Below are 24,678 nucleotides of genomic sequence, written 5' to 3'. Positions count from 1 at the left end.
TTATAAAATGAGAACTTCGCCTGGCTTTTGGCAACAAATACCAAGATTATTTCAAAATGTAAAAACTTTTTTATATTTGTAAGCGGGAGGCAGTATGATGTGGCAAAGAGAGAGGTTCCAGGGAGCTCAACCCTCCTCCACCAATAACGCTGCCACAGGACGACATGCCAGCTCAGCGGTGCCTCGGGGGGTTGCCTTAAGAGTGAGATAATGATTGGCAGAGAATTCAGTGACTGTGAAGCACTGAGTGACAGCTGGTAATGATAACAAAATGCGAATTACAGTAATGAAAGTCCTATTTTGAAGGACCCTTTCTTCCCAGCAAGCTAAGTAACAGCTGTTTTCAAGGCCCAAGGCTCTCCAGGAGACACACGTCCCAGGATGTTTGTTCTGAAGCTCGGAAATCAAATCCCAGACCATGAATCTTGAAAATATAACAGTCAGCTTCACGTATAAGCAAATTAAATTCAAGATCACAACATCTTTTTAATAAAATGGCATCAAAATCTCTCACAAATAATCAAATCAATAATTATCATTATACTTATTCAGGGAAGATAGTGAACCCCAATAAAATGAGTTTAGCAAAAAAATCCCTCACCAATGCACAAAGACTGCCCCAACCCAACTTGTGTTGTTTGATGAACTGCTTCATAAGTCAGGGTGCCAGATCTGGACACGATACCTTAAAGAAAGAGAATTCAATAATATTAGGTTGTGTTCATATGACTATCATACAGTAAAATAAATTACAAACACAGGTATCTATAAAACCCATTTTACAATTTGTCAACCAAATAAACGATAACATCAGGTCATGAAATAAGAAGAAAAGACCTAAATTATAGCAGGGAGATTTTAAAAGTTATATAGAGAAGAAAGTGTGTTATTAGTTAGGGTTGTTTTATGACCATAAAAGCAGTTAAGAGAGACCTAAAGTCTTCCACGTAAAACGACTGCAGACATGCAGTAAAATGGAACAATAAACCTATAAAAAGGTCCATAAAGAAAAAAAAAGAAGGCATAAGTTTCAAGTATTAATCTTTGGCTAATAACCCTGATTTAGGAAAATAAATTCATAGTTAGGCTTGCTGTCTCCTGACCACACAGATTCCTCAAGACAGAGCCCTGTTCTCCTACGCTGGTTCGGTAAGAGACTGCCAATGCTGTTGGAGATTCTGCAGTGACTGTCTTTCTTGCTGGACTGGAACCTCCAGGGGGTCAGTAAACAAGACTGTTTTCCCTACACCTGCGTTCCCAGTATCAAGCACAGTTCAGGCACAGAAGGAGCTCAGTAAATATGTACCAAATGGGTCAATACTGAAAATCAATGGAGAACAACCACCCTCTCAAACAAAATCTAATTCCAAGAGTTTTAAGACCATTCACTAACTGGATCCTATTTCACGACAAATGACAACCACTAACACCAACCCCCATCTGTCTCATCCGTCAGTTTTTCCCTATTCTTAGAGCTTTCTTTCTATCTACATTCTCTCTTCTTAACACAGTCCCTCCTCTGTGGGACCTTTCATAACTGAGAAGGTTAGGTAGGTCATGCCTACGTACGTATGCATTTGATGCATTTAGCTTTTAAGTAAAGTACAATCAGTAACTTAATTGTATATCTTTGTGTGAATTACCTAGTCTCCTTTCCACTCCTGATTCTTATGAATAGAATTATGATTGATTAATTGATTTTTATGATAGAATTATGTTCTTGTTCAGGCAACACCCTAGATTACTGGGCAGTACAACTGTTCTATTTATTCTAGTCTTTTAATGGATCAGTATAATAGTGAACAGTAGCACAAGGATTTTGTAATTCTTTTAAGGGGCTTTCATCTAATTATATAAATGATACATAATTTATATAAATGCAAACTGCATACATTTAAGGTAATGAAAGCAATGTTTTTAGGGTAAATTACTCCTGCCATCCTTAAAATACATATATAGTAAAAGAGACTATCACTTAAAAATATCTATCATAGGGCTTCCCTGGTGGCGCAGTTGTTGAGAGTGCGCCTGCCAATGCAGGGGACACGGGTTCGTGCCCCGGTCCGGGAAGATCCCACATGCCGCGGAGTGGCTGGGCCCGTGAGCCATGGCCGCTGGGCCTGCGCGTCCGGAGCCTGTGCTCTGCAACGGGAGAGGCCACAACAGTGAGAGGCCCATGTACCGCAAAAAAAAAAAATCTATCATAAGGATACTTCTGCTTCCAAAAACAGGGGTATTTTCCTGTATTTTTCCTGCTAAGTACAAGTAAAAACCCTGGACATCATATATAAAACAAATATAAGAAATCTCTGAGGGGCTTCCCTGGTGGCGCAGTGGTTGAGAGTCTGCCTGCCGATGCAGGGGACGCGGGTTTGTGCCTCGGTCCGGGAAGATCCCACGTGCCGCAGAGTGGCTGGGCCCGTGAGCCATGGCTGCTGAGCCTGCACGTCCGGAGCCTGTGCTCCGCAAAGGGATAGGCCACAATGGTGAGAGGCCCGCGTACCACAAAAAAAAAAAAAAAAAAAAAAAAAAAAAGAAATCTCTGAAAGATGGAGAGAAGACAGAGTCACTAGGGACCTCAAGACTCAAGCAGTGACACAATGGTGAACAAACCACAAAGAGGATAAATCCAAAGAAATTCCCACCAAAACTCCTAATAAATAAACTTCAGAAAACACAAAGACAAAAAAAAAAAAATCTTGAAAGCAGCAAGAGAAAAGTAACACCTTACCTAAACAGGAAAAACAACTCAAATGACATCAGCTTTCTCATCAGAACCCATGGAAGCAAGAAGTGGAACAACATTTTTTAAGTGCTAAAAGAACTGTCAACCCTAAATCCTATACCCAGTGAAATTATCCTTTAAGGATGAAGGGGAAATAAAGACATTCTCAGATGAGGGAAAAATAAATAATCTGTCACCAACAGTTCCATCATAAAAAAATGGCTAATGGAAATTCTCTAGAAAGAAGGTAAATGATACCAAGAAGGAAGAACACAGCAATAAGCAAAACATGGATAGATAGAAAGACTTTCTCTTGAGTGTCCTAAAAGGAAGAAATAAAACTGTCCCTATTTGTAGATAACATGTTTGTCTACAAAGAAAATGCTAAGGAATCTACCAAGAAAACCCATTAGATTACAGCAACGTTGCAAGATACAAGATAAACAAAAATCAATTGTATTTCTATACATTAGCCATGAGCACATGGACACCAAAATTAAAATACAATAAAATTTACAATTGCTTTCTTAAAAAAAAGAAATAGGTGTAAATCTAACAAAACATATACAGGACTTATATGCTAAAAACTACAAAATGCTTGTGAAAGAAATCAAAGACAATCTAAATAAATGAAAATATACTGCATTCATGGATTGAAATAGTCAACATGTCTATTCCCCCCAGATTGACATAAAGATTTAACACAATTCCCATCAAAATCCCAGCAACAGTTTCTGTAAATAGAGACAAGATCATCTTAAAAATTATATGAAGTAAAGGAACTAGAAGAACTAAAATAATTTAAAAAAGAATAAAGTGCAAGGAAGCGATCTACCTAAAATTTCAAGACTTATCTCTTAGCTATAGTATCAAGATTGTGTGGTACTGGTGAAATCCAGAAATAGACCAACACAAATATGCCAACTGTTTTTCTGACAAAAATGCAAAAGCAACTCAATGGAAGAAAGATGATCTTTTCAATAAATGGTGCTGAAGCAACTGAACACAAGTAGACGAAAAAGAACTTTGATCTACGTCTCACACCTAGAAAAATTAACTGAAATTGGATCATGGGATTTAAATGTAAAACTACAAAACTTTCAGGAACAAGAAAGGTATTTAAGGCTAGGCAAAGACTTATTAGACTTGAGGTCCAAAGCATACTTCACAGGAGAAAAAAATTAGTAAGTTAGACTTCATCAAAATGAAAAACTCTTGCTCTCCAAAAGATCCTGTTAAGAGCATGAATACAGAGTGGGAGAAAATATTTGTAAGCCACATATCCAACAACGTGCTAGTATCTAGAATATATAAAGAACTCTCAAAACTCAACAGTGAAAAAGCAAACAACCCAATTAGACCATGGGCAAAAAAACATGAAGAAACACTTCACTGAAGAAGATATACAGATGACGGACAAGCACCTGAAAAGACGTTCAATATCATTAGCCGTCAGGGGAATGTAAATTAAAACTATTACAATGAGATATCACTGTACACTTATCAGAATGGCTAACATAAAAAACTGTGATACTACCAATGCTGGCAAGGATGCAGAAAAACCGGATCACACATACGCTGGTGACGGAAATGTAAAATGGGTAACAATTTGGCAATTTCTTTAAAAACATGCAACTATCATCCAACCTAGCAACTGCCCTCCTGGGCATTCATCCCAAAGAAACGAAGACTTGGATTATATAAAAACGAGTACACAAATGTTTATAGCAGCCTTACTTGTAACAGCCCCAAACTGGAAACAATCCCAATGTCTTTCAACAGATGAATCATTAAACACACTATGGCATATTCGTACCCTGGAATACTACTCAGTAATAAAAATGAATGAACTACTGACACAACAATCTGGTGAATCTCCAGAGAATTGTACCGAGTGTAAACAGCCAATCCCAAAACGCTACATACTACCTGATATTATTTATACAGCACTCCTGAAATTTAAAATTTTAGAAATGGAGAATTATTAGTTTCCAAGGATTAAGAAGGGAGTGGGAGTAGGAGGGAAGTGGGTGTATCTATAAAAGGGCAAGATGAGGGATCCCTGGAGTGATGGAAAAATTCCTTATGTCTGTATCAATGTCAATATACTAGATGTGACATTGCATTATAGTTTTGCAAGATGTTACCATTGGGGGACACTGGATAAAGGGTACACAGAAATCTGTCTGTATTATTTCTTACAATTACATGTGAATTTACAATTATCTGAATATAAAAAGTTTAATTAAAATAAAATTTTTAAAAAGGATGTAGAAGTCAAGCATGTCACATGTGGTTGAGAGTAAAAAAACGTCTAACATAAGTGAAAAAAATATTGTATAGTTAAATATCTATTTGGAATTCAATCTCTCTTCAATAACATTCAATTAGCTGTTATACAGTTTCATTAGCTATCATTAACACAAACGAGAAAGCCACTATACTATTGTACTGCTGTCATATTACATTACATCCCATTCAGAAATACCCAAGGGACTGAAAAATCCTTCCTTTCCCTAAACTCTTAGCTTAAGGACTGGAAGTCAATGAGGCTTCTGAGAACATTAGTACTAGTATCAAAATAGGAATAGTTAGTACAAAAAATTATCTTTTCTCCTTCACCTCCTTGAAAATCTTGTAGTGTCATATATTTTCTTTTAGGTGAATTTTTTTCTAAATCCTCTGAATTAAAGGCAGTCTCCCAGAGGACTTCCTCATCAATGTGCTACGGCCATCTGGAGAACCAAGGTCTAAAGGACTTCCCTGAACTTTTCTTACTTGTTTTTGAGGTTCATGGGCACCTTAGAAAGCAGGGTAGTGATCAGAAAGGCAACTCAGTACAGGACACACCTTATTCCATGCTCACCTAAGTCTACAGTAGTAGCCATTCCAAGCAGACTGCAGAGTGTAAAGAGTATTCAAATATGTGCAAAAGCATCAGTGGCTATGTGGATCAGGCCCCGACTAGAAATCAGATGGCCTATGGAACTCCCTGCATCCTCCCTCGTAAGAGAACTTGGTAAGTTCTCGACTGGCAGCACGGCTGACAGCTCTAAGAGCCATTAGTAATAAAGAAAAATCATGACCATTAACCCAGTCCTGTAAACTACACAACTGACATTTACTGACTATGTTTAACTATTCTTACTTAGTATTTACAGTCACGGTTTATAGATAAAGTACTGTAAACTCTATTACGGTGGAGAAACAGTATAGCTTAGTGAGAGTTAGGTGTGAAGAGTCTAAAAACCGCCATAATGGGCTAATTCTGAAACGTTAATTTGGTTATTTCCTTGAGGAACTAAACAAGTAGCAGTACAATTTTCCCAAAACATTTTGAGAAAGCCCATAATATCCACTGAGGCAAAGTAATTCTGACAGGACACAGAAAGACTAACAATAAAAATATTCACAGCATGTGTATCTGACAAAGAACTTAAGAGCCGGAATATTTACAGCACCCCCTATAATCAACAATTATATAAAAATTATATAAAAAAGACTACCCAATAAAAAATAATGTGTAAAACACTTGAACAGATATTTCACAACAGAAGATTTATAAATGGCCAATGAGGACATGACATCATTAGTCATGGGGGAAACTCAAAACCATAATGAGACATCATTTTACTCCCGGTAGAATGGCTAAAATTACAGACTAACAGTACTAAATGTCTGTGAAGATGTGGAGTGACTGGAACATTCATACACCGAGGGTGAGGGTCAAGAACGCACAGTCACTTTACAGAACTATTTGGCAACTTCTTAAAAAGTTGAACATGCTTTGACTCTATGACTTAGCAATTCCATTCGTAGGCATTTAACCCAAGAGAAATACCCACAAAAAGACCTGTACACAAAAGTTCACCTTAAATTTATTCATAATGAATCAAACCTGAAAACGACAGAAACATTTGTCAGTAGGAGAATGGACAAATTGTGGTATTCAATAAAATATTACTTACCGATAAAATAAACTATTGATACACGCAAACACATGGAAGAATCCATAGTGTGCTGAGCAGGAAAAGAATCTTTAAAAAAACCCCAAAAACATCTTCACTGATTCTAGAGAATTAGAGTTTCTCAAGCATCAATTCAGGACATAGAATCAATTCACTATAAAACTTCCCTGGTAAATTCTCTTAAAGTTGAATTAATTAAAATGAATTTGATTTGCAGAGTCAAATTCTCTTTGTGAGTTTTGAGCTCAGGACAAGGAATTTTGTTTTTAATCTATAAGAAATATATACTCACCAATTCTTCCTTTCTTGTGAATATGGCCAGGCATGATGCCAATTTTGCATTCTCCAGGCTGAAGGAAAGTAATTCATGGTTTCAGAAAAGTGAAAAAAAAATTGTAACTTCCTAGGTCATACACACAAATATACTTGGACTGATTCAAAGCTAGTTAGCCTTCAGAGGGCTTATTTTTGTTTTGTACACTCACATTGATAACTCCAGGGCAGTTTGGACCAATCAGCCTGGTCTTTTCCTGGCGCAGCAGTTTGTGCTTGACCCGCACCATGTCCTGCTGTGGGATACCTTCAGTGATGCACACGACCAAGGACACTTCCGCCTCGATAGCTTCATTAATGGCAGCAGCAGCAAAAGGAGGAGGGACATAAATGACAGATGCTGTTGCTCCGGTCTGTTCTTTGGCCTGAAACATTAACCACGAAGCACTTTATTATTGGTTAAGTCAGAAACATTGTAAAAGAAATTCAATACCATGATTTTAATGATGTCTTGGGGTCAGGAAAGGACATCACCAGGAGACATCGGATGTCTTCATTCTTCCCATTAACAAGTTCACTTTGCTGTCAGAAAACAGCAGAGTAAGCACGGCCTCCTTTCTGCCCCCTTGGGAAACCCTTCTGCATTGAAAGTTTCTGTGACCTCCCATTCCCTCAGGTGACAGCATGTCAGTACACCTGCAAGCACTGCCTGATTTGCATCTGTGTCCCCTCATTCCTGGGCCATGTTTATTTCTGTTGTTCTACAAGGCACTTACCACCTGTTCGGTACCAAAGACCCTGCACCTCCCCAGGAGAAAAGGACTGGTGAGCCCCAAGCTCCAGAACCCAGCTCTCAACCATCTGTTTAAAAATACATCCCACTTAATAAATAATATCAAGAGGCAGCAAAATGAAGTGGTTTTTTTCCTAGCTGTCAATTTTTACTCTAAATGCATGCTGATTAGAAATAAACTAAAATACACACGCATAAATGGCCACGAAATAAGAATGGGTCAAATAAGGTTAGTCTACTCTACATCACCCCTCACGATGCAAAGCACTGAAAGACCATCAATTTGACCACGCTTCTCTCTCAGTGGTTTCTACATACTCTCTACATGTATCAATACACATGTAGCCTTCTACCCACCTCCACGGTAGCCACGTCTCTTCTCCTGAAAGGAAGCTCCTTGAAGACAGAGACTGTCAGTGATCTCTGGCTCTCCAAGAGTGGCAGCATCTATTCCGTGAGAGGCCCTGAGAGAGACTCTATACAGGCCTCGGATAAGGTTTCACCACAACCCTGCATGCTTAGCATCCCCAGCTACAAATCAAGATGCTGAGGCCAAGAAATATTAAATAACTTGCACAAGGTCACATAGCTAGGAAGTGGTACAGGCAAGATTCAACAATAAGTATATCTGATTCCAAAGCGTCAGTTCTTTTCAGCTACAGCAGGCTGCCTCCCTATAAATGTGAAAATGTAACTTAACCAAGATGCAAATCAAAACTTTTTAGAAGGCTGTGCCATGGGATTCATAATGGATGCAAAAACCAAGTTACGGAACACACAGGTACAACTAGAAGGGACAGAAGTAAAAGACAGGGTCTTTGAGAATCATCCCCAAATGACTCCCCATGTTCCCAGCAACTTAGGGGCTTTCTCTACAGCACCCCGAATAAAAATAGGTATCTTGACAGCGACAGAAGAACAAGTCAAAGGATGCTGACTTGCCAGGGGTTAAAAATAATTCAAAACAATGTTTTTAAAAACTATGTTCAAGATGATAACAGAGAAGTGGGAACCAAAGGAAAAGAGCTAGGATGGAACCAAGTGTAGGTATTTTATGGAAAATATCAATATATCCCATGGGTGCCTACCCCTTAAGGCTACAAACACTTTCAGCAGCTGGACTGTGACAACAGGGTCTGTGCTGGCAAATAATACTGTAGGAAAGGTGTCCGTCCTACTCACTCAGAAAGCTCTTTGAAAGAGCAGAATGGGTGAGAGAGAGTATCTGTCAAAGAACTTACATTATATTCCAAATGTCATATCTATTTGTATCAAAATTAATAATAAATGAATTGCTTAGCAATGAAAACTGTTTTCAAAAGAAAGCAAAAACAGCTCATGACAAAAGAAATCTGCCTAGAGAGATTTTTTTTCTAAAAATGCAAATCAAAAAAAAAAAAACTAAATGATTATTCTACAGAATATACGATTTTTTTTACTCTTTAAAATACAATACACTCAAAACACACATACACGTATACAGTACACCCTATTTTCAAGTTTAAAGTAAAGTGAAAATTCCAATTTGAATATTTGTTTTTTTCTACATTTTAGGATTAAGAATACAAATTAACTTCAATTAGAAGTTAGGGGCTTCCCTGGTGGCGCAGTGGTTGAGAGTCCGCCTGCCGATGCAGGGGACGCGGGTTCGTGCCCCGGTCCAGGAGGATCCCACATGCCGCGGAGCGGCTGGGCCCGTGAGCCATGGCCGCTGAGCCTGCGCGTCCGGAGCCTGTGCTCCGCAACGGGAGAGGCCACAGCAGTGAGAGGCCCGTGTACCGCAAAAAAAAAAAAAAGAAGTTAGTATTCCATAAAGAGAGTACATCTGTAAATGTGTACTGTAAAAAGTGCAATTCTTTAAAACATGCCTGAGAAGTATGTTTATAAAGAGGAGGGGTACATTTTTTAACATCAATACATCAATCCCAAGTACTAAGTTTATTTCCTTGATTTTTTAAATTAAACAGCCAAGAATTTGTACTATGGTTTCTTTTATAATACTACTAGTATTGTACATATTCATTTAAGTGTAGAAAGAGAATGAAAGAATACACATTGAGCTTAAATTAGCTCTCTATAAAAGCAAAACCTGAGAAATGGAAAACACTATATAAAACTTAACTTTACATACTTTTATATCATCTGAAATTTTACAATAAGCAATTAGCTTTGTAGCGAAGAATTAAAGTTTCGTTTAAAATCAATTTAAAAAGTATTAAGAAATCAGCAAATTGGGGAAGAGACTAGAACTCTGTGATTTGTCCATCAGACTCTACAGTCAGGTTTCTCCACACAGGAACACCATACACTACTTACTTACTCTGAGCCAGGCTAAGTCTGCCACTTATCGGTCATGACACTATGTGCAGGACCCTCAACCTGTCTGCTCCTGTCAGCAGCTGGACTGTGACAACAGGGTCTGTGCTGGCAAATAATACTGCATGAAAGGTATCCATCCTACTCACTCAGAAAGCTCTTTGTAAGAGCATCCTTGTCTTTAAAATGGGGATGATAACAGCACCTACCTCGGGCTTGTGGTTCAGCCTGAATGAGGCCATGAATATGAAGCACCTGGCACAGTGCCTTGGCAAAGCACCCACTCGAAGTGTTAGGGTAGGGGGTGGATGCTGACATGTGCACTTCTAACACCCCAGAAGAAGAAATGGGAAGGAAGGAAAATAAGCCAAGCAGAAGCCAAGCCACAGCACTTCTTCCCTATATATATACCTACAGACAAAAATGACCCGGGGGGCTTCCCTGGTGGCGCAGTGGTTGAGAGTCCGCCTGCCGGTGCAGGGGACACGGGTTCGTGCCCCGGTCCGGGAGGATCCCGCATGCCGCGGAGCGGCTGGGCCCGTGAGCCGTGGCCGCTGAGCCTGCACGTCCGGAGCCTGTGCTCCGCAGCGGGAGAGGCCACAGCAGTGAGAGGCCCGCGTACCGCAAAAAAAATAAATAAATAAAAATGACCCAGGCTGCGGAGAAAACATCCTGAGCCTACCTGACTAAAGTGAACACACTGGTTTTTACCGCAATTCAAATTCCTCTAGGTTACTAGAATTTTAAAAAGCAACTGACTCTCCCCAAAGGGGCACAATTAAGATCTTGAACCAAGGCGTACTAGCTCTTCCCCTGCTTTTCTTTTCTTGCCAAACTCAGGTGCCATTAGTTACCTCCTTCACAGTACTGAAGACCGGTAAGCCCAGATGCGTCGTGCCTCCTTTCCCTGGAGTGGTTCCTCCAACTAATTTGGTGCCGTATTCCAATGCCTGCTGGCTATGAAAGGTGCCCTGAGGGGAAAAAGCGAAAGACTAATGATCAGCCAGACTGATCCTGTTACATGTCACTTCTCTGATCAAACTCTGCAATAGTTTTCCGTCTCATTCACAGCAAAAGCAAAAGCAAAAGCATCACACTGGCCACCAAGTCAGTATTCAAGCTGCCTCCTCACATCAGAACCCCTCAACTGCCCAACCTCGCTTCACCCACTGTTCTCCCATCACTCATCCTACTCCAGTCCTGCCTGGCCTCACTGTCCCCTCTGGCTGGAACACCCTTCCCCTAGACATCCACTTGACTCACCCCCAAAGCTCCTTTAGAACTTGACTCAGAGGTCAGGCTTCCCCTGAGCACCCACCCCAACTGCCACCACAACCCCACACACATACAGACACCTCCTTTCTCTGGTTTAGTTTTTCCACAGCACTTATACTTTCTAACGTACCACATAATTTACTCATTGATTTTGTTTCTCTCCCCCGCCACTCCATGAAGGCAATGATTTCTATCTACTTTGTTCACTGAGAGATGGCACCTAAAGCAACACATTCCATACAGTAGGCACTCAATAAGTAGTTGTTGAAAACTGAGTGGATCTATGCGGTCATTCTACAGGGACCAGAAAATGATGACTCACTACTCAAGTTCTATTTCTTAATTCAACGTCTTCATCTTTCAAAACAGGAAACTTAGTCCCGAGCATGTTAACTGACTTATCTTAAGTCAGTGATGGAGTTTTGGAAAGGACCTCAGACCAGTGCTCTCTCTTTAGAGAAATGCCATTCAAAGTGTCATCTGTATACACTAACGGTCTACAGTGAGATAAACACAAAACGAAAAAAGAATGGCAAAAATAATAAAGAAAAATCTAATAAAGAAAACAAAAATGAGAATGTTTGCAGACTTTTATAGCAATATAATATTCCTATGACTTTTACAGTATTTTGTAAAAAATATTCATCTGCATTAGATTAGTGATAAAGCAAAGACACACCCAAACTGGTCTTTCATTCCAGATAGTTAGAGAAGCACTACCCTAGACTACCACACTGTTACATAAATTCCAATGGACAAATTTTTAGTCCTAATGTAGTGCTAAACAGGGATAACATTTCCCGTTAATAAGCTTCTTTCCCGTAATTTTCCCATTATCACCATCCAGTGCAGAGTTAAGAATAGTAATAGCTTTTAGCAGCTCATAACAGCCAGTTCAAGAAATACCACCCACTGGAAATCTGCATTTTTGAGATTTGCTCTGAAATACAAATATTCCTCACTCATATGTGGAACAATGTGTACACTGAAAAAAAAAAGAACTAATGAGACAAAACGCAGATTCTCTACAGAGATAAACTCTAAATTTCAGACCTCATCGTTACGTCTATAAACAGAAACTTAAAACCAACAAATCTTAAGGCTCCCAATTACTCTAAAAAAAAAAGTGAATGAGAAACAGTGTATTTGCCGGTAACTCAGAGACACTGAAACCAACCCTGGATTTCAATATGTAGGCAAATCATTATCTAATTTATGAATCAAAGACAGTTCCAAATAGTGCTTATAGCATGGACAATGGTTCTTAAAAAAAAAGGTCAGAGTTTAAAATGTTGCAGGATTGTATAAAGCTTAGTAAACAGAAAAACAAAATCATACATAATAAACTTAGGTAGAGAATTTGGGTTAATCAAACATTTGATTATATGCTAATAAAATTAACATCTATCCAAAAAGGGACTAAATATGATTTTAATTGGCAGAGGAATGATAAAATGTACTTCATATCTTAGATGAGCATCAACTTTCTTTAGAATGTATATATGTGGAAATGATATTCATAAAACATACGGCTATCAGAATAAGTAAACCAATTTTACCTATGAACAAAATTTCTAAGTTTGGGGTGTTTCTTTTTTCATTGACAGTGGATTGTTTTTTTTAAGACAGTAGAGGAATGGGAGAAAAAGAAGCAAGGTCCACTGCAATTCACATTTTTGTGCCCAATTATTTCAAAAAAAAGTCAGAAAGCAAAAGGACATTTCACATGAACAACCTTCTAATCTAATTCATTTTTAAAAAAAGAACTACAAAATTTTAAAGCAATTCCTAAGTACTTTAAAAACAAAAGTTATAGAATTCTGGATATTTAGGTATCATCCTCTAGATCAGGGGTTAGTAAAATATGGCCTGAAGGACTTGACTTGCCACTGGTTTCGTGAATTAAGTTTTACTGGCATACCCATTCACTGACATATTACCTATGGCTGCTTTTGCTGTTCCAATACTACCAAGTAGCTGTAACAGAGACTGCATGGCCTATTAAGCCTGAAATGCTTACAATCTTGTCTTTACAGAATACGCTTGCCAACTCTTGCTCTAGATCACCAAAACCCTGCAGAATGGATGTGATAATTCTTTTAATCATAGAAAAATCATTAACTTTTAAATTACACAAAAATCATTAATCGCTTTTATTTTGCCATATCTCCTTTAATAATGAAGGAAGGGATACTTTGGGTTAAGGCTGATGGCTATCTTCCAATTGATTTGGTAGTATTCCCTCGTTTAAAACAAGAAAATCTGTGCATCTACTATGGTGAAACCATAAATGTGTACAAATGTTTTAAAGGGCAACTTAGCAATAGCTGTTAAAATTTTAAATACACAGAACCTTTGACACTTTGACATTTTTACTTTTAGGAATCAATTTAACAGACATATATGTATGATATATATTATATACTGTATAATTTGTTTATATATGTGTGTGTGTGTGTATATATATATACACACACACACACACACACACACACAGAGAATGAAAGAGAGAGTGTTCTGTAGAACAAACTCTGTAGAATGCCCATTATATAAGTGTACATATGTTTGTATGAGCAAGAAAAATATCTGGAAGGATACATGTCAACTTGTTATCAGAAGGAATTCCAGAGCAGTAGAATGGTAGGAAGGAAGGAAAGGAGATTCTTATGTTGCATTTTTTTGTGGAATCACGTCACAGTTATATTTAAACTTACATAAGTTCTATGATGTAGGCAGAGGATAGGGACAGAGAATGAATATAAATGAAATACTTCAGGCTATTTTGCCCGCTATTCCCCTGAAGACCATTTGCCCAGAGAGTACAAGACGGGAAAAATCAATGTACTACTTCCTCTTCCCATCACAGTTCCCATGAGCCTCTCTGGGTTTGAGCATTTCCCCACACTGATATGTGCTTAGCTGAGAATTTTTTTTGTACAAGGCCTAAACACAAGCCATCTGCCTTACCTAGACCTTAATTAAAGAAACAGTGATCTGTTCCAATGTTGGAGAAAAACCTGTTGTGTTATACTTGCTGAAAGAAAATATGTGGGTTTCCAACATAATACTGTACTCCTAGGGAGGGATTTTCAAGGTAACATTAAATATAATTTTCATCTTAGAGGCTGACTATAGCACCTAACCCCCTCCTGAGATACAACTCCACTGCTGTACTGTATACTCTTGTGCTACAAACTGTATTATAACTTTTGTGACTTTAAAACAATAGAAAATAATTCAATGTTTTTGTATCTCTAATATACATCTTTTAAAAAGTCTTGAAACACATACCTGCTTACCAGTGAAACCCTGGCAAATAACCTTCGTATCTTTATCCACGTAGAGATGCTTCCTGGAAGTTGTATAGGAGCAATGCCGAATTCCATTCTGTTGCACTGAAAAGTAAAGAAAATATGACACATTATAATTTTTCCAAACTTTTGGACTATGAATTTAACCTGGTGACAAAAAAAAAAAATCCTCTAATTCAGGAGCTATCTTGTGATAATGGCAACTTTAAATGTCACTTTTTAAATAAGATGTATTAAATACAAAAACTAATTAAAGAAACAAACAAGAAAAGACACTGTTGTATTCTCCAGAATCCCCTCTTTACTGAGAACCACAATTTTGTTGCTTTTTCTGAACTGAGAAAGAAGAGGTTACGTTTATAATTTTTATTCCTCAGCAAGAAACCAGGGGCTCACATAAACAGCTCAAATTAAATCCAGGAACTAAAAACTAGGTATCACTCTTACTAATAATGTTTACTAAACAGCCACATGCTTTCCCCATTTGACCCAACATTTTTAAGCCCAACATCAATAAGCAAAAGACGAGCTAAGAGGCAAACTTTGTCACAATTACTAAGAACTACTTTGCAATTCATTCCCCAGTAATAATATTAACATTAAATGTTAAGTCATAGAATAAAACTTATCTAAAGTATAATCCAAAATTACTTAATTTGGTCTCTTCTGATGTAAGTCTCAAGACCTCACATATAAAGGAAGTAGGGAAAATAAAATAAATAGGAAAAGTAGATGAGGGAGAAACATGTAAAAAATATCTAAGTTACTGTCAGCAAACTACCTCAGTGGAAACTGAGAAATCTTAAGTAGCTCCTAAAGCCAGCTCCCCATATTTCAAAAATCAGTAGAAAGTAGAGCACAGATGATTTACGTGGGCTGCCTTCTAAACCCCCATTAGAACCCCAACGTGCTGTCTCTGTGGTCCATTCCTGGCCCTTTCAAAATGCCAGCATCTATCACTAAGGTAGCCCATGAAAGCTAATAGGCCCAGAAAAGAACATCTCATCATAAACTTGTCCAGGGTCCACTCAGTGCTGTTTCTCCTGAATCACTGCTCATACCCTCCTAAATCCTCAGATCTCAGATTCCGTAACTGATCTGCTTCTGGCCCTTTGAACATCCCTTGATTCATCTTCAGCTCACGTACTGACCTCAGCTTCCAACAACTTTGAATTCTGTAGTCCCCTGTACCTCTAAGGAAGAGACAGGCCCGGAATCTGCCCTGACCAACCAGGAGAGACGTATTCTGTGTGCACACAGATCAGATGCATTCTTGGCCTAGACTATGCTGAACAAGGGACCCTGAGGGGGCACTGAGGGCCAAGTCCTGGCTCAGTGTACGCAGCTAAGCACCTTAACCTGGGCCAGTGAACACTACGACAGGAACTGTGGCCTGAGAGCCCACCCTAGCCAGGGCTTGCCCTTGGTTCCCAGTTCTCCCAGCTGGAGACACAGAACCACGATACCTATGGAAGAGCTTTACTCCCCTCTGCTATTCTTGGCAGGACTTGCCCAACAGTCCCTCCCACTCCTGGAATATTCAGTAAATAGCCCATCTATCAGGAGTTTCCAGACAGGAAAGGTACAAGATATGATTACAAGAGCAAATAAGATCAGGACATCTGGAGCCCATACTTGATAAAAGGAAATACTTGCTTTTTGAAGGTAAAGTTTAGTCCTCCACAAGTACTCTTACACTCTACCTTAACAAAGGAGACATCAGACAGTTCAAGTCTCCTTCCATGGGGCAGAAGTGGCCCTGTCACCCTGAGAAAGCACAGGTCTGTCTACATTCATAAAGCATGGTCTCAATACCCAAACAACTCCTATCACTACCTTCTCCTATTCCTTCCCCTACTCCAGACCTCCTGGATCAACTCTATGGAGCTCAAGACTTCACAGCACCAGAATTCTGGTGCTCACAAAAACTACATCCACCAAGTACGATGAAGAGCAGCTCACCTACCAGACAGCCTTGTGGCCCAAGTTGACAAAGGGCCACACCCTTGTGGCCCTTTGTCAACTTGTGCAATGACCCTGCTGTTCTACAGCATCTAGTGAAATGGATCTTGGGAGATTTATCGTGCATATGTGTGTACATGTGCTCTTCCCATCTACGGTATGAGCCCATACCTAGGCTTCAGGTAAGCTAGAACTAATAGACTATCATCACCTTTGAGCCAACCCCAAAATACATGTTCAAAGATAAGGAAATGAAATTCCTGACCACATTCTGTCCCAACAAGAAACCTGTACAATGCCAGACAAGGTAACACTGGTACCGAAATGAGGGGATGCTAGAATCAAGCACTTACGAAACCCAGAGAAAAACCTGAGGCGCCCAGCAAGCCGCGGTGCTCCATAATCACCATACATGCCTTTTTAATTCCAGACACTGGAAGACGAATCTTCCCGATCTCTGGCCCTTTACACCATGCACACTCTCCCAGTTGCCATGGCTGTGAGGAGGACCCCAGACACCTGCCACTCCATGCCACCATGACACAGGTAACAACTGGTGGCCCTATTTAAGGTAATACTGTTATCAAATCAATGATAAGTCTTACCATTGGTGACATCAGAGAATCAAGGAAATTCTTTCTCTTTTGCCATTTGTTTCCATTCAGACAGAAATAATGCAAAATATGTTTATACTCCAAGTAAAACTCACCAAATTTTAAGTCACTTATGTCATTTTCCTTATTCTTCCCCACCACAGACAATCCAAGCCCAGAATCACAGGTTGGAGGCTCCCCAGCGAAAGCAGCCTCTCCTCATCTCCACCTCTGCACCGCTTCACCTTCCCTCCCACAATCCCACCACTCTCTAATCTAGCAAACTACCAGCTGCTATAAATATTAAATCTGTCAGACTGGTCACTTTCTTTCCCTGTTTGATTTCTTCTCCATCCAAATTATCAATTAAATGCCTTAATTTAAAAAAACAAAAAGCCTATTCTACCTCTGCTGAAGAATGTAAAGAGGTTTAAGTACAAATCTTCAATTGTCCGTCCACTACTTAAAGAAGCCCAATCATATTTTGGTTTTAAACACAAACCTGATCTCTATGACAAAACCACCAAGTAACTACAGTAAGCTATTTCCTAAAAAAAAACCTTGAACACAGGACATACGTTAGTGGCCAAACCATCTTATAAATATTTCTCACCTTTCAATCAGAGTCAATGTACTCAATCTCCTGAGAATTTCTCTTGCGTTAATTCATATAAGTTCACATTTAAATAAAACATTGCACAGTGAGGAATCTTTAAATCTCCACATCACATTCATGACTTGTGAATATAATGGGGGGTTTGTAGGGGATCTGAGATTAAGAAGAATGGAAACTGTGAACACTTTCATGCGGTATCTAATCATAAGCACCACACCTGCCCACTGGAGAGCGCACACATTCTGTTACATTCTTTACTGCGTTATTTCTAAGTAAAATTTTTTCAGGCTAAGTTTTCTTTCAAGATTATTTTAAGTCTCATTTAAATACTTTCAGAACTTCTAACTATAAATTCCATGAGTGTAAGGACCACGTCTTGTACACCTTGGTGCCTCCCATGGCATACGGTACAGTGCCTTACAGAGTACGTGCACAGGAAATGTTTGACTGAATTTCAGGACAAGATAGGATCTATGAGAAGAAACACATATAAATATCAGAAGTTCCATCTCTTTCTGTGTGAACTGGAAAAATGTCCATCTTGAACTCCCATTACCAGGAAAGGGGAACAAAACCTACGTCTATTTTTGTACATGCAGAGATTCTTGGTTTCCCAAAAATTCATACAAAGAGTCCAGCCCTAAATGCTACTAGCAATCCTCAAAGTTGTATCAATGTAGTACAAATTCCATGCTAAGCTTTTTTTTTTTTTTCAACAAATGAAATCCAGGAAGCAGTAATGTAATACAAATGGACTATTTCACTACAGAAGAAAAGAACCTAAAGCAAAACACAGCATAGTCAGAGGTAAAGGCAGTGACAGACCAGGAGAGTGGTTTCATAACACCTAACAGGCAAGGAGGACAACCTTAGCAACCTGAGCAACACCAGGGGCCAACAGGATGGAGGGGACCAAAGCCGAACAGAAAAATGGACAAAGGCCATAAACAAGAAACACAATTGGTGACGGATAAATGGTAAATCGACATATGATGTGATATCTGACTTCACTAATATTAAGAAAATGAGTATTGTTAATTAAATATTAGGGCAGCAGAGAGGCCTGAAGTCGGCCACCAGGCAGAATTTCCCAGTGATGAAGGCCTTAGGTCATCTCCAGAGAATGTGGGTGGAGTCGCTTTCTCTTCAGGTTCTTAGAAATAAGCTAGCCTAACCTTGGGACTGCATCCCAAGCAGCTGAAAGCATAGCCCAGGAACCAGACAGGCCTGGGCTCGAGTTTACGGGGCAGGTCTTGTGATCTCCCTTGGCCTTAGTCTTCCCTTCTGTAAGTGGAATAACAGCTGCTCACGAGGAGGCTGTGATGTTGATATGAGATGACACCTGTCAATTGGGTAACAAAGGGTCTGGTACACTCCCTAAACTGGGTTCACATCCTACCTAAGCACAAAAGTCAATCATTTCTAAAAAGAGAGAATATATAATTCATATTTTAAAATCACATAAGTCCAATCAGAAGTGTTTTATGTCTCATGCATATCCTATACATGTTTATGTATAAATATACTAATCCATGTCTACATATAACATATAGTAGGTACACGTATATTAGTAAATTTTTACCATCTAAAACATTTTTAAAGGTGCATCCTCACTGTAAAAATGGGGATAATAATATTATGTACCTCACAGGCAATATGAGAATTAGATGAGTTAATAATATATAGAGCATGCAGAATAATAATTAGCTATTTCACTATTAGCTATTTATTACTGACACAGAATGAAAAGACCAAACTGCTTTGAGATGTTCACTGTGCCAGGATGTCTGCCAGACACAAGGGGCTCAGGGGTAAACAAGATGGACTGAGGACCACGTGAAGCTTCCTGCCCTGTAAGACAGCTAAACATTAAACAAAGAAACACAAAACCACAAAAGTGCCCACTGTAATAAAGGCTGTGAAGTAATGGGACTGAGTAATCTGAGAGAGAAATCTGTATCGGTCAGTCACATGCAGAGTCCTCTCCCCTGCAGAGAGCAACCACATCATTTACAAGATGGTTGCAGGGTGGATGCAAGCTGCGGCCAAAAACCACCTGCCCAATGGGACTCAAACCACAGATGGCATTGTGTGACCAGTACTGTGCTCCTAACCAGTAACCCGAGACTGTTGATGAAAATACTCCTCCAACTCCCCTCTCAAACTATGTCCTTGTTACTCATTTATTCCTGCATGTATTCCTGATTTTAACAAATGTATATTTATTAATCATATGTATTATGCATATATAATCTGCAGGCTATTGGGGTCCCTACCTACAGGACCTTAAAGTATAGCAGAGTAGCTCAGCAGCCGCTTACTTCCAAACCCCAAACAATCCACCGTTCAGATGCGAAATTATATATTCATTCAGTATTTACTTACAAATGAAGTGTAATTGGCTCTAAGTATCATATTTCATCAAATCTAAAACACCACTGATTTTAAGAAGCACTATTAAGCACCAGTATGAAAAAAATGCTGCCAATTTACTGTAAGATACTATCAATTATAAGATACATCCCAATTTTAGAAATGTTATAATGTACAAAAATGTGGGTCTATGGCAACAAAATGCCTGTCCTTTGGTGAAATGAGATTCTTCCCCTATACTTAGAGAAATTATTTTTAACATCCTCAATTAAGTTTTTATGGAAAAACAAGTTTGAGGTCAGAAAATCAAGTCACTTTCTCATGGCTACATTGATACATTTAGATCGAGGCCATTTTGTACTTCTGAAATAAAGATTTGGTTCTTGGATGCAATGACAAGAGACACTAGGTATCAGAAACATCACTATTGAGGGTCCCCTTTTCCAAGCTACACTTCTAAATGTCTTCCAGATTCCAAAAACAGTCTTACACAACTTGGCAAACACATGGAAAAGGCAGGTGACACCTTTGAGCGGAGTAGTAACCTTCTCAACGAACCAGTGAAGTTGCCAAAGAAAAAGAAAAATCAGAGCTTCAAAAAAAGAAGGCTCATGGCTTCCCTGGTGGCGCAGTGGTTGAGAGTCCGCCTGCCGATGCAGGGGACACGGGTTCGTGCCCCAGTCCGGGAGGATCCCACATGCCGTGGAGCGGCTGGGCTCGTAAGCCATGGCCGCTGAGCCTGCGCGTGTGGAGCCTGTGCTCCGCAACGGGAGAGGCCACAACAGTGAGAGGCCCGCGTACCACAAAAAAAAAAAAAAAAAATACTGGCTCTTGAATAGACATTTTCCCAAAGAATACATACAGATGGCCAACAGGGACATGAAGAGGTGCTCAACATCACTAATCATCAGGGAAACACAAATCAAAACCACACTGAGATTTCACTTCACACCTGTTAGAATGGCTATTATCAAAAAGACAAGAAATAATAAGTGTTGGTGAGGATATGGAGAAAGGAAACCCCTGTGCGCCTTTAGTAGGAATGTTATTGGTGCAGTCACTATGGAAAACAGTACTGAGGTTCCTCAAAATACTAAAAATAAAACTGTCATATGATCCAGCAATTCCACTTCCAAGTATTTATCTGAAGGAAATGAAAACCCTAACTTGAAAAGAAGCCACGTTCATTGCAGCACTATTTACAATAGCCAAGATATGGAAACAACCTAAGTGTCCATCGATAGAAGAATGGATAAAGAAAACGTGGTATATTTATTAATATGCACACATGGGCACACAATATGGAATATTATTCAGCCATAAAAAGAGAAAATCTTGCCATTTGTGACAACACACATGGACCTTGGGGGCATTACCCAAAGTAAAATAAGTCAGGCAGAGAAAGACAAATACTGTATGATCTCACTTATATGTGGAATCTAAAAAAAAGAAAGAAAGAAAGAAAAACAGAAACCTGAGCTCACATGTAAAGAAAACAGATTGGTGGTGCCAAAGTTGAGGGGGAGGGGACAAGTGGCTAAAGGGGGTCAAAAGGTACAAACTTCCACTTATAAAATAAGTCATAAGGATGTAATGTACAGCATGGAGACTATAGTTAATAATACTATATTGCACATTTGAAAGTAGCTAAAAGAGAGCAGATCTTAAAAGTTCTCATCACAAGAAGTAAAAATGTATAATTATGTATGGTGATAGATATCACAATAGACAGAGAGACATTACAATATATACAAATATCAAAATATTAGGTTGTACACCTAAAACTAATATAATGTTTTACATCAATTATACCTCAATAAAAATAAAAAACACTAGCTCTTGTTCCCTATTCTCAAAGATCCAACCTACAGGAACTACTGGCTTATGTTTAAAGCAACCTTGCACTACCTCATACTTCTTGAAAAGTTTCACTATTTCAGTTTCAAAGGTGCTTATAAAATCCTTAAGCTTTCTCATGGAAGAAATCTTTCTTATTTTTCATTTTTTTTTCTCTCCCCACTTCAACTGGGTTCTTTCTCTTTTTTCCTAAGAACTGTTTTTTTTTTGGCTCAGTAATTTCTATTGATAAATATTCTAAGCTGCCCCCCAACAGGTCTCTGGAAGGCATCTACAAGTGTTTGGGGTTTTTTCCTAACTCAAATCAACATTGCAACACTCAAGACCTTCAGCACTCCCTAGCAGCTCTAGTTCTATTACTAACCTCAGAGCCTAAATAATTTGTGACTGCCTTTAAAAGAAGTTTGCAATGTGATACTGTTGTGGCTGCGGTTTTTCTAGTGTGAGTGGAAATGGGCTTAGAAATGTGGCATGGGAAAAAGATTTGGGAGATTAAAGGTTTTTAAACATTAACCCTAGAGTTTGTAACCTCTCTAATATAAGAGATACCTTGGTTTTAGATCTCAGACCTCTCAAACCATTAGTGACAGAGTAATCACGTGACTAGGATAATTCAAGGCCACTGCAGCAAGAGAAGCTAAACTAGATAACCTCTTAAGCCCTCAGGATCCTGAGAGTCTAGGAATAAAGAAGTTCCAGCTATGTGAGAACAGGACTGTTAAGTATCGCTAAGGGTGGATTCAAGATCCTGATCTTTTAGACACTCTTTCTTCTCTAGACTCTGCTCCTAAGACAGCAAAGGATTTTTCAGAAATTCAGACAAGCAAGACCCCAGACGAAAAAGACATGGGTATAACAAATCCCTTTTCGCCTTCTGCCTACTAAATTATCCTTTAAATTATATAATAAAAATCTCCAGAAAACATTCCCAAATAAACCCAACTTCTTCCTACTTGCTAAGGTTTGTCCTCAAGTGATCTGGTAACTAAGTGTAGCTACAGAGTGTACAGTCATCATTGTACACTTTCAAAATGTAATCTTCTCAAGAAATGAACTAAGTCTCATCCAATATTCAGTAGCAGCAGTAGAATTAGAAGCAAAGCAGAAGAAAGGGAGAGAGAAGAAAACTAACTTCGGTTGAGCGTCTATCGCATTCCAGGTGCTTTATATAAATTGTTTCACTTATTCTGCATGGTGAACCCAGATCATCCTGTACTTCATCATTTCTAGGATGCACATTTGTTTCATTTTTGTAAACATTTCTTAAATCTGGATGCAACTGATAACCAATGGTGTGTGTCATAATTTTAATTAGCAATCATTTCCCACTTTTAGTGGTAGACCAAACAGCAGTGCATCTTACACGTGATGGTGTCTCAGATTCATTAAAATATGGTAATGTTTTCAAGGTACGTGAAACAGAAATTGAGAAATAGATTTAGAAACATCCCCCAGAGTTATTACATAGACTGTACAGGACTAGCCAGACTTCAAACCCTGATGTGGCTGGTTCCAAAGTCTTTTCCTACACAACCTACCTAACAAACACAGAGACTTTGAACACAGCAAGAATTTTCAGCAGTCAGCGTTACTAGCAACCTTGGGTGTTAAGTTTTCAGGAACTGAAGAATTCACACCGCCTGATGGAGACATTACAAATAAGTTGGTTAAGGTCTCAGCCAACCCTAAGCTTCTAGGAGTTTTCTGGGCTGTGCACCCTTCTGGAGAATCACCCTACAGTCTACAGAAAAGACAATTAAAAGTGTACGACAGTCCTGTTCAAGGCTCAGCCTCATCCTCAAATTTCCTACTGATATCCTCCCCCTACCTCTCAACCCACTCACCCTCCCAGCTTAGTTCATCCTGGACCACTTCACCTCTCACGCCCCAAAAGAGCCTGTCTAGATGCCGCCCCCATCCCGCCGCCACTCATCACCGTGGGATCAAAGGTGTGCCCCCGGATCTGCAGGACTCCAGACCCGAATCCTGGTTCAGCCACTCAAGGTCCCTGCCCGCCAGCTGCCTAAGCCAGGCCCCCGCCCCACATATCCAGCAAAGCTCCCTCCATCCCAGAGGGTCCCCGACTTGGGACCCCCGCCGAGGTCCGGCCCCGGAGGGCCCAGCCGCGTCCTAGACTAGGACGCCGGGCCCAGGGGGTCGGGAACTCGCGGAGGCTTGGAGGAGAGAGCCCCGATCGGACTCACGGAGGAAAGCGCGGGACAGGAGGCGGGCGGCGGCGAGGCCGCTGCTGCCAGAAGTCATGGTCGCAGCAGCAGGGGCAGCAGCTAGGGCTGCGGTCATCCACCAATGACACTCCCAGGCCCCCTGGAAACCAGACAGGAGCCGAGGCGCGAGGAGGAAGTGGGTAGCCAGAGCGTTCGCCGGAACGAATGTCCCTCCGCAGAGACGTCTTCACCCAACACTGGTTCTTGCAGGTGGAGGAGAAAAAGGGCATCTTAACGAAGAAGTAGACAATAGCTCGTCTCTTCCCCGGAAACGTGGGTTTGATTCAACATTAATAACAACGGCAGCTCAAGGGAAACCCCACTGAGGCCGGCCGGCGCGGGGTATTGTGGGAAATGTAGTTCGATGGCCTCAACTTGTTAGTAGTTTAAA

General features: G+C 39.7%; 1 protein-coding gene across 1 annotated transcript in view; it reads right to left on the bottom strand.

The window, feature by feature from the left end:
- The window catches only part of SUCLG1 (succinate-CoA ligase GDP/ADP-forming subunit alpha), a 33,913-nt gene extending 9,488 nt beyond the window's left edge, over nucleotides 1-24,425 (bottom strand). The window contains exons 1-6 of the mRNA XM_067704540.1: nucleotides 24,267-24,425; nucleotides 14,642-14,745; nucleotides 10,930-11,046; nucleotides 7,179-7,391; nucleotides 6,986-7,043; nucleotides 602-685 (exon numbers count right to left, since the gene is read on the bottom strand). Of these exons, the coding sequence (XP_067560641.1) occupies nucleotides 602-685; nucleotides 6,986-7,043; nucleotides 7,179-7,391; nucleotides 10,930-11,046; nucleotides 14,642-14,745; nucleotides 24,267-24,363 (673 nt within the window). The 5' untranslated portion in view covers nucleotides 24,364-24,425. The remainder of the gene's footprint in view (nucleotides 1-601; nucleotides 686-6,985; nucleotides 7,044-7,178; nucleotides 7,392-10,929; nucleotides 11,047-14,641; nucleotides 14,746-24,266) is intronic.
- Nucleotides 24,426-24,678: the final 253 nt, after the last annotated feature.

Source organism: Pseudorca crassidens, chromosome 14 (assembly GCF_039906515.1).
Source record: "Pseudorca crassidens isolate mPseCra1 chromosome 14, mPseCra1.hap1, whole genome shotgun sequence".
Lineage (NCBI taxonomy): Eukaryota > Metazoa > Chordata > Mammalia > Artiodactyla > Delphinidae > Pseudorca > Pseudorca crassidens.
Note: the sequence above shows the minus strand (reverse complement) of the source record. Positions and strands in the feature narration are given on the sequence as shown.